Source organism: Podarcis vaucheri (assembly GCF_965113315.1).
Source record: "Podarcis vaucheri genome assembly, chromosome: 1".
NCBI classification, from domain to species: domain Eukaryota; kingdom Metazoa; phylum Chordata; class Lepidosauria; order Squamata; family Lacertidae; genus Podarcis; species Podarcis vaucheri.
Genome location: NC_138759.1, coordinates 133,229,234 through 133,239,914, shown reverse-complemented (window position 1 = coordinate 133,239,914; position 10,681 = coordinate 133,229,234). Strand labels below are relative to the sequence as shown.

The window sequence follows — 10,681 nt, the reverse complement described above, 5'->3', positions numbered from 1 at the left end:
AGGCTTTCAAACATCCAATTGAACTTCAGGTGGAAATGTTTTATTTCTGAAATGCAAATACCAGAACAAAAAAGACTAGGTAAGGGGGAATACTGGAGACCCCAAAGTTTTTTTAAACAGTAACACACTTGTTTCCTACTAAAAACCGTGAATTTGCAACAGGGTCGATTTCCTCTTTTTAGGTTTCCTTGGACTTTCCAGATCCTCTGGTCAACTTCTTTCTTTTAGTGTTGCACACAAGGGACCCGGGGTAGATAGAAAATGTAAATGGGTCACCGCTCCTCAGTTTGCTGCAGCAGAGAAGAGAGAGAAGCAATATAATTTGTTGTACACAGACTGTTTTTTATTTTTATATTCCGGGAAACAGCACCCCCAGCAAGACAGTCAAGGTTTCAGGCCACAGACAGCACAGGATTCCCATGATCTATATTTCGACTCCCTCTCTTATAAAAGGGCACTCGGCATCAAACAGAATACTAACGTGTTAATCTTGGGCAATGCATAGCGAACTTCTTTTGTCTGTCTTCTTGGCCGTGTTGGAGGTGATTCCAGAGGTACAGAATTGGTTGAATCTTGCAGGACCTTGTTCTCTGTGAAGAGTCAGGAATTGATCACTGCTTAAGCTACACTGAGACTAACTTTAAACCTATTAAAAATAAATAAACTCAGAGTAAAGGTAAAGGACCCCTGACCGTTAAGTTCAGCCGCAGACGACTCTGGGGTTGTGGCGCTTATCTCACTTTACTGGCCGAGGGAGCTGGTGTACAGCTTCCAGGTCATGTGGCCAGCTTGACTAAGCCGCTTCTAGCGAAGCAGAGCAGCGCACGGAAATGCCGTTTACCTTCCCGCCGGAGCGGTACCTATTTATCTACTTGCACTTTGACGTGCTTTCGAACTGCTAGGTTGGCAGGAGCAGGGACAGCAACGGGAGCTCACCCCTTCACAGGAATTCGAACCGCTGACCTGACCGGCAAGCCCTGGGCTCAGTGATTTAGACCACAGCGCCACCTGCATTTCTAAACTCTGAACATCCAGAGTCAATTGAGAATTCAATGTTAGGCCTGATTGGCTACCAAATTGGGTTTTATTTCAAAAGCAGTAGTTTAAATTCCACATGGTTCCCAACAGCAAGTGGTTACTAATGTTCTCCTGTTCCCAAAGGTGCAGGTTTATTTCCCAAACAAGGTATCATTCAGAGATTCACACATGAAACTTGTGCAAAACATCTCTGGATTTCAGGGCACCTCTTTAACATAAATATTCCTTCCTATACTTCTCTTCTTCCACTAAAGCAGAAGCACAGCAGCAAAGGAAGTTCCTTTGTGGACATGCCCTTAATACCTAATAGTAATAATTCACACAAGGTTAAGAGGCAGGAGATAAAACCAGCACACTATCCTTTGCTCGCATCTTTGATTTTTGGCTTTGGGCAATTTGTGGATATTGTAAGGGAGCACAAAGCAGCTATTGTGTTTCTTAGCTGGACTCCCATCCCCCTCCAATCACGGTGAAGAAAACAAAAAACCATCTGTTTCTTCACTTTTTGCATTGGCAAACGTCTAGCACGTGTATGGGGCAAACTTCCATCCAATCATAGACCTTTTGCTTTCCTGAGCTTTCTCACAGTGAGCTGTCACTATACTGCAGTCTAGCTTTCATTTTAGGTGCAGAGCAATAAAAGTTCTGGGCTGGTTGGGAGAGAAAACCAGATCTTCAGGTTAGCTTAAGCAAACCCAATAGGAGTGCACAGATTTGCACACAGAAAGAGGTGAATGTCAAGATTTAGATGGAGGGCTTCACGCCCCCCACCGCAATTCACCTATTGAACCTCCTATTGAACATCAACAGCCTCTTTTCATCACTCACCTTTTCCTTGTGCTGTGTTTTGCAAGGTTTCAGGAATTGCATGTGCTGTCTTTTTCTCACATCTGCCAGAAGCCACTTGCTTTGAATCATTTTTTAAAGCTGTTGAGACTTTGGGCAGAGACAAGTTTCTTTCTGGGCTCACTTGATCTTGAAGTGCAGAATGTGACTGAACAGAACTACAAGAATGCGGTAAGGTGGTCTTAGAGAGACCAACTGTAGAAGACTCAGGAGTTTTGGGACATACAGCCACAGAATCAGCCTGAGGTGAAGCCTTAGGAAGATCCCTATGGAAAGAATCTTGCTGAGTCCTGGAACCTGAACCTCGAAATGCGGAATGCACATTCCCTAGAGAGAAAACAGGGGTTGCATCTGCTTGACTTGTCGATTGAGAAGTGAAACTCAAATTCTTCCTCTTCCTTTTACTGGCTCTTTGAGTACTCAGACCCGTGTCTGTTTCCCCATGTTCTTTCCCTGAATTATCCTTCCCTGCTTTAACTGTTTTGTGTTTGTGCCCTTCTTTAGCCTTGGTTTCTTGAGGCTGCACATTAACACTGAAGCTCTGTAGCTCCATCTCACTGATCTCCTGTTGTAAACCAATTTCCTGGGTCGTCTTCTTGGTTTTTTTATGCTTCACATTCAGATCCAGTGTTGCTTCTTTGCCAGGAATCTGCTTTTGGAAACCAACCAACTGTTTTGTACCAAGAGCATGCAGTGGTGCCTTGTTGCTTAACAAACTAAACTCCGGACTTCGGAACACAATTCCTCGATACTCTAAGTTTTCCGAGGGTGCATTTCCTTCATGTGCAAGGGGAGCAGAATTGTTCTGATAATCTAAAGGGCCTAAGTCTAACACAGAGGTCCTTCTACAACTCCTGGTTTTATCAGAACACTGGGAAGCATGTTTCACATTGCAGGCATGGCTCTTTTTATCTTGTAGTTTATTGCTTAATGAGATAGTATCTGGATTTTGGAACTGACTTTCTGAATTCTTCATTTTTCCCAAGAATGTTCTTTTTTCAATTTCCTGAGTCAAAGCATTGCTGTTATCTACATTGCTTAGAGAAGTCTGGTCCACTACATAGGTCCTTCTGCAATCCCTGGTTTTATCAGAGCACTGGGAAGTATGTTTCACATTGCTTAATGAAATAGTATCTGGATTTTGGAACTGACTTTCTAAATTCTTCATTTTTTCCAAGAATGTTCTTTTTTCAATTCCCTGAGTCAAAGCATTGCTGTCATCTACATTGCTTAGAGAAGTCTGGTCCACTACATAGGTCCTTCTGCAATCCCTGGTTTTCTCAGAACACTGGGAAGTATGTTTCACATTGCAGGCATGGCTCTTTTTATCTTGTAGTTTATTGCTTAATGCGATAGTATCTGGATTTTGGAACTGACTTTCTGAATTCTTCATTTTTTCCAAAAATGTTCTTTTTTCAATTTCCTGAGTCAAAGTGTTGCAGTCATCTACCTGCTTTGGAATAGTCTGGTGCACTACATATGTCAATCTGCAACCTCTGCCTTTATCACGGGGCTGGGTACTATCCGCCTCCTTCTGACTGCAGATGTTCAGTGGTGGTCTTTCTTCCAGAGAATCGACTTGACTTGACTCTTCAGTGTGACGTGCAAGCTCCGGAATTGTCATCGCGCTACTGTTCGATTCAGAGGTTTTGTATGGTACTACCACAAAAGTATTCCTTATTCCACTGTTATAATTAACCAAATGTCCTTTGGACTGCCTGACAGCAGAAGACCTCCTGTGCACATTCCCCATACTCACTTTTTTTACAGCTGTGGTTTCATTGGCTTTGATCGTCTCACAGCTTTTATCATTGGTGTCTGGTGCCAAAAGCTCACCAACCTGACTGACTTCAAAGTACTCTTTAACAGCCTGCTCCGATTCCTTTGTCCACTGAAGCATCTCTGAGGACTTCTTTTGAGAATCACCTCCAGATGCAGCTGATGAGCTTATTCTGCGTTTCTTCCTCTGAGTCACGTGACCACCTGATAACAACACGCTACCAATGAGTGGTGCCGTAGTCACCTCACAGTGCTGCAGAGGTGAACTATTATTCAGGACGGAGAGCAAACCGCTCCTGGGACTTCGTTGTGTTCTCAAAAGGTTTCCTACAATGACAAATAGCTGAATTTAGTAGGTGAACACAAACTTGCTTTTTTTTAAAGAATCCATGAACATTCCATTAAGCTTGTGCAATAAACGCAGCATAAGGGGTCTCTATAGTATAGTGTATTTTAAAATGGGGTTTTAGAGTTCTTAGGGGTTTTTGAATGTTTTATGTAGTTCTGTAGTAGTTTTATGTAGTTTTTCAATTTCATTGTTCTGCATGGGACAATGACAATAAAGATATCTATCTAAGAAAGCAAGAAAAGTAGTTCTCAGTCTAACCAAGGGCCCATCTCATTTCCAACAGAGACCAGGCAGATGCTTCCAGGAAGCCCACAAATAGGGCTTTAAAGCCACAACCGTTCGTCCCCCCCCCCCCCACATCACATTGTGTGCCATGCCCCACAATTAATATTCAGACATTATACTAAACAATGGTAATGTTTAGTATGCAAATGAGCCTAGCCGCTTCCTGGACTCATGCATTTTTCATTTCCCTTGCACAACCAAGGAGTTCAGAAGCATTTGTTTCCATTTTCAGTTAATTGTGGCGTCCCATGTTGTCTGAACCGGAAACTGTAGCTAGAAGAAGAAGAGTTTGGATTTGATATCCCGCTTTATCACTACCCTAGGGAGTCTCAAAGCTGCTAACATTCTCCTTTCCCTTCCTCCCCCACAACAAACACTCTGTGAGGTGAGTGGGGCTGAGAGACTTCAGAGAAGTGTGACTAGCCCAAGGTCACCCAGCAGCTGCATGTGGAGGAGCGGGGACGCGAACCCGGTTACCCAGGTTACGAGTCTATCGCTTCTAACCACTACACCACACTGGCTGCAGTTAGTGGTGAATCTAGTTAGCTTCAACAAGCTAGCTTTCTAACCCACATAAGCATGCATAAAATTGTTTCTAATTGTGTGTGTGTGTTGACGTCTATGCCCATTCTGTAATTACAAAAGCTTTTTGGTGGCAACCATCAAATGGCACTAATATCGGGCACGAAGTCTTTGCTGTTCTTTAAAGCACACGTCAAACAGCAAGGCATTCTTTTATACGATTCCAGACCTAACTCCAAAAGCCCACTGCAAGCAATCTGATCAAACCTCAGGCAAAACAAGCTGTGGCTCCCATTGCATGAAGGGGGAGTGAGAAGAAGGAAGGTGGCAGCAGAAAGAGAAAAGGGGGGAAGCAGCCTTGCCTACTTTCTACTCTGTCCCCACTCAGATCTTCTGACATGTAATTCCCTCGTGGGAACACAGACCTCATCAGAAAAAAAAGTTTGCCTGCTTAGGAAAAATGGTATTTGGTACTGAAGACAGGCAAAGCTATGCCTTTCAATGTTGCCTACATTGAGTGTAACACTCACAGTCTGATGCAATAGGTGGGGTTCCATCCAGACCTCCACGATATAGTCTTGGCCAAATCTGCTTGCCATTCCTTATCCACAGCCCACAACTGACTTAAGTTAAAGGACCATCACTTGGGACTAAACAAACCCTAAAGACAAGGTTATAGAGATTTGGCTCTTATTTCTTCCCCCAAATGCTCACAGGATTGTAAGAGAATAATTAAGCATGATGCACACTGAACCTATTGCCCAGTACTGAAAAGGAACAGAATTGTGCATTCCTGACTAGTATACTGCCAGCACCCAACGGCACAGTAAATAAATACATAAGACGCAGATTCCCATCTTGCACTGCAAAGTACGTTCCAGTGTCAGATTGAGCCAGGAGTAACTGGAAATAGTCCTCAAATGATTCTGTACCACATCTGTAGTTAGACGGAAGAGACAACCTCAGTGCCACATAAGCTCAGGCAATTAATAAATTGCAGCCTGATCTTATACATGGTTATTCAGAAGTAAATCCCACTCAGTAGGCTTACTCCCAAGACCACAGATGTGGCCATCCCAAGCATATGGCTTTCCAGTTAACATGTGTCTCTCACTCATACAGAGGGTGCTATGTTTAATTTATGGAAGTATTTATATCCCGCCCACTCACATAATATATCAAGGAGGTGCACAAAATAAAAATCATAAAATATAGAATCATCACAAGAATGAGTGGCTCACCTAAAAAGAAATTCAACAAATCTATTTGTCAGCATATAAAAAGGTTTTCAAGAGATGTTTGAAGGTTATTGGGGTTGCCTGCCAGATATCTGCCGCATACAGCCAAAGTAGAAGTAATTATATGATAAAAGCTCTATTATACCACCAAAAGGCGTGTTCTGATCATGTGCCAATGCAGTGCCATCCTCTTCATCCTGAGGTCTGCTCAGCTTGATTGCTATTTGCAAGTGGCTGTTCATATATTGGTGCAGTTCATGAATAGATTTGTTCTGCATACAAACAAAAGGGTAAACATTTTTAAACCTATCGAGTTTAAATAAAAAACAAGCAAACCAGGCCTAATAAGCATTGGAAAGCTTAGGTTAAAGACTCTTTACAGTATTTTCAAAGAAGCAATTAGAATAATGTTCCTCTTTTTATTATGCATTTTGTGTTTTCATTTTGAATTTTAATGCTGTGAACTGTCCTGAGACCTTTGGAAGAGGGGCAGTATACAAATTAACATAAATAACATTCCTAATAATTTCCCCATGGGTTCTTTTATAGTTTTAAATATGATTTTATCTCTGTGTTGTAAAGTATGTATGATCTATTAATTAATCCATGAATCTTAATCCATAAATTAGTAACAAGAGCTTCCAAAATTTAACAAAATTTGTTTCTCTACACTTGCCTCTCTTGTTTCTTATGACTTTGGTTCTCATGGGCCTTATCAAGTATTTGTAGGATATGCCATGTCAACCTTGACCGAGGTTCCCTAATCCAGCCTTCTGTGACTCAAGACACCCAATTCCTCGTTACACCCTTCCAAAATGCTAATGGGTGTGTGTGTGTGTGTGTGTGTGTGTGTGTGTGTGCACGCCAAACTGGGTCTTTGAACTGGGTAAAATAAAGCCTAGTTTCACCCCTGGTTTATGCACCATTGAAGAAAAGGTTCCAGTTACCACAGAGACAAATAACATGGCTGCAAATACCGTACCACAGAGAAGAGCTTTCGGCGCAGTGAAGCATTTTCAAAGTGACACGATTCCACTTCTTTTTGCAGTAGCATCTTTTCAGCAGTTAGTCTTTGACTAGCTCCCTTTGCACCATTGAGAGCTAAAGCCAACGCTTTGTTGTTCTGTTTTAGGGAGAACTTAATTATAGAGGAGTTATCTGTGTTTTTCAAAAGAGGGAGAGAGAGAAAACGGGTGGTTTTTGTTAGCTTTAGTGGCCAACCCTTTCCAAAATTTTGCCTTATCAAGACAAGAACAAAAGAAGTCGGCAGCCAAAATTGGTAGGTGAGCTCCAATCAACATAGGAAACCTGTGTACCCTACCACAGACTTACGCTGTATTTTATGAAGCAAATTCTTACTGGTCTCCCCCTGGGCAATCAGCAGTGGCTTGGCAAGGTTGAACAAATGCAGTTTCAATTGCTATGATTATGCTGCTGTTTAGAGTCATAAGACCTGTGCCATAAATCATACATCTTTTTCAGAGAACACAAAAATGCCAAACAACTGTCAAATGCCACTTCAATGGGACTGAAAACACAGCTAAGGCCAGTGGTGATACTTATAAATCACTTCCTGTGCCATTTTTCTTGAGTGGTCAAATCTTCCCCAGTCCTGCTAACAGAAACCTAGTGTTTCTCCACATTGCAGGGATGTGCAGCAACATCAAGGCTGGCATTCCCTAAACCAGACTCATGCAAATACACAGCACTCCATCTGTATAACCAACTCAAGCTGCACCATCTATGGTTTTGCTGTGCGGAACAGGTGGGGGGAAATACCGTATTTTTCGCTCTATAAGACACACCAGACGACAAGATGCACCTAGTTTTTGGAGGAGGAAAACAAGAAAAAAAATATTCTGAATCTCAGAAGCCAGAACAGCAAGAGGAATCATTGCGCAGCGAAAGCAGCAATCCCTCTTGCTGTTCTGGCTTCTGGGATAGCTGCGCAGCCTGCATTCGCTCCATAAGACGCACACACATTTCCCCTTACTTTTTAGGAGGGAAAAAGTGAGTCTTATAGAGCAAAAAATACGGTAGGTCCTATAAGGCTTATGTTCTGATAATGCCCTATATTGGCTGTGCTTGCGGTTGAAGATTAAACCTTTCCAGCATGTAAGCTCAGCTCTGTGATGGGGAAATCGCCCCATAGCCCAGCCATGTGATGGATTTAAACCTCTCGCCTCAGCTTTAGATGCTTTAGCTGAGATTCCTGAATTGCAGGGGGTTGGACTAGACTCTCTACAATTCTATGATTCTGTGTGTAAGTGCAGTATGTATGCATGAGTTTGATGACCACTTTAGTCACATTCACTTAGGCTGTAAAAGGTCAGCAACTCTTGTCTTATAACTCACCCCAGTAGAATAGTCCAGGTCTCCAGTGAAGCGCCAGAGCTCAAGCATAGCAAATTATTTTTAAATACTGCCACTTACTTATTGTTTTTGTTTTGATCTTTGATGCAAGAGAAGCATTCAGCTTTGCCGTCTTCAATGCCCCATTTTTCTTTTCCTTCATCCGTTCCCTGACTTCACTTGTGAAGGAAATGGATGTTTCTTCAAGTGCCTGAAGTGACATTTTTCAGGCAGTCCTGCCAGTTGTTCAGAAAAAGAAAAGTCTGCCATTATCATCCTTTATATTTGCAAAATACTCTACCATCATTATGTTGCTTTTATGTTTGCACTGACTTATACTCCAGGCCCCTTTGGAGTCTGAAGGGACTTCCTCTGCTCTACCGCATGGTTGCATTGCATAGACCAGACAAAAGTGTAGAGAAATCAAGCGATTTGTTCACGCATTTGCAAACCAATGCCGAGACAGAATACTTTTGCAGCCCAGTGTATATGCTTACTGTGAAACAAGTTACAATACGATACGATAATCTTTATTGTCATTGTCCCATACGGAACAAGGAAATTGAAAAGAAAAAAAATCTACATAAGACATTCAAAACCAACAAGTCTGCTATCCCAGCCATCCCAGCCTGGTTAGCCCCCTAAAAACTGTGATACCCCATTTTAAAAATACAATACACTCCTATAGAGACTCCTTAAAAGGTAAGGGTAAAGGGACCCCTGACCATTAGCTCCAGTCGTGACCGACTCTGGGGTTGCAGCGCTCATCTCGCTTTATTGGCCGAGGGAGCTGGCGTACAGCTTCTGGGTCATGTGGCCAGCATGACTAAGCTGCTTCTCGCGAACCAGAGCAGCGCACGGAAACGCTGTTTACCTTCCCGCTGGAGTGGTACCTATTTATCTACTTGCACTTTGACGTGCTTTCGAACTGCTTTGTTGGCAGGAGCAGGGACCAAGCAACGGGAGCTCACCCTGTTGCGGGGATTCGAACCGCTGACCTTCTGATCGGCAAGTTCTAGGCTCTGTGGTTTAACCCACAGCGCCACCCGCGTCCCCCAGAGACTCCTTATACTGTGTTTAAAACCAGAATTGCATTTGGGTAGAAACTGTTTCTCAGGCGGCTAGTCCTAGTCTTTATAACCCTGTACCTTCTTCCAGAAGGCAGAAGCTGAAAGAGGTCATTTCCGGGGTGCGCACTATCCTGCGCTATCTCTGCAGCTTCCTTATGGTACCTGGAAGCATAGATTTGATCCAAGGTGGGAAGAGTGCACCCAATTATTCTCTCCGCCATATTTACAACCCTGGACAGCACTGTTTTCTTCCCTGACCGTGCAGCTCCCAAACCACATATCTTTATGTGACAGGTAAAAATGTTTCCCTTCAACCAGACATTCAGCTTTTGAAATGTGTTTGTGCAAGGGGGGGGTGTTACTGGCTTGTTTCTGTTTTATGTGTTTTTTGGTTTTTTTAAAAGATATTTATTAAGAGTTTACAAGTTACAGAAAAAGCAAGAGAACTGTTTTATGTGTTTTGTATCCCCATCCTGTATTTTTCTGTCTTGAACTGCCCTTCGGGGTCAGGTTGCCCCATACGTTTAATAAATAATAAGTGCATTTTTAAACAGAATTAAGCAAAAGAAACGTGGCTGAGGAAGCAAAGGACTTAAGGCTAAGGTGTTGTACATGCAGATATATACATCCCCCCTGCCCCCGAATCATAACCATTAAATTACAAGGAAAACAGAATGTTAGAATGATGTTGGTTAGAGTCTAAGTGGTTATCAGCTGTAATGATTAAGACAATTGGGGGGGGAGAAAGAAAGGTGGAAAATTAAGTGAAAATCAATGGCGAGGATTTGCTGAATGAATAATTTGAACTGGAATACGAAAAGGGGAGGTATGAGGAGGTCTGAGAAGTAAGTTAAAAGAAAATAAGTGAATGGAATTTTATGTGTTTTTTATTTTTGTTTTTTGTATAACCTTTGAAAAGTTAATAAATATATTATTTTAAAAAAAATTACAAGGAAAACATACTTACCACTTTCATTCAAAAAATGAAATACGCCTCCCTCAGGCAACCCAGTTCAATCCTCCAAGCGGCCTCTCAGCCTCCTCCGAAAAGCGGGACTGTAGTTAGAACTTCATTTTGAAAGAAAACAACAAGAGCCACAAAGATGTGCTAGGGTTCCCGAACCCCTTAGTGCCCTGGATAAAGAACGTCCGCCCTCGCTCTTCCTCTCGCCTCTCCTTTCTTCTAATTCCTCTGTCACATT

At 42.4% G+C, this 10,681-nt stretch overlaps 1 protein-coding gene across 4 annotated transcripts; it reads right to left on the bottom strand.

Annotated features, from left to right (window-relative positions):
• Positions 1–18: 18 nt before the first annotated feature.
• Positions 19–10,680, bottom strand: LOC309537555 (uncharacterized protein). Of its 4 annotated transcripts, none has more exons than XM_082232451.1 (7): positions 10,447–10,680; positions 8,491–8,645; positions 7,040–7,215; positions 6,203–6,329; positions 1,867–3,990; positions 482–590; positions 19–290 (listed from the first exon to the last, which is right to left on the bottom strand). In XM_082232451.1, exons 2-7 carry the CDS (start codon positions 8,630–8,632, stop codon positions 179–181), a joined length of 2,790 nt encoding a protein of 929 aa, XP_082088577.1. In that variant the 5' UTR covers positions 8,633–8,645; positions 10,447–10,680; the 3' UTR covers positions 19–178. The 4 variants fall into 4 exon arrangements, with proteins under 4 accessions (XP_082088577.1, XP_082088579.1, XP_082088578.1 ...); XM_082232453.1 differs by having other exon boundaries at positions 6,206–6,329; XM_082232452.1 differs by lacking the exon at positions 10,447–10,680 and adding an exon at positions 9,558–9,649.
• Between the last annotated feature and the right edge of the window lies 1 nt (position 10,681).

Coding starts and splice junctions, on each gene's coding strand:
- LOC309537555 (XM_082232451.1), bottom strand. CDS start 8,632: ATGTCACTTCAGGCACTTGAAGAAACATCCATTTCCTTCACAAGTGAA. Junction 591..1,866: donor AAACACAGCACAAGGAAAAG/GTGAGTGATGAA, acceptor GACTCTTCACAG/AGAACAAGGTCCTGCAAGAT. Junction 291..481: donor GCATTGCCCAAGATTAACAC/GTTAGTATTCTG, acceptor TCTCTGCTGCAG/CAAACTGAGGAGCGGTGACC.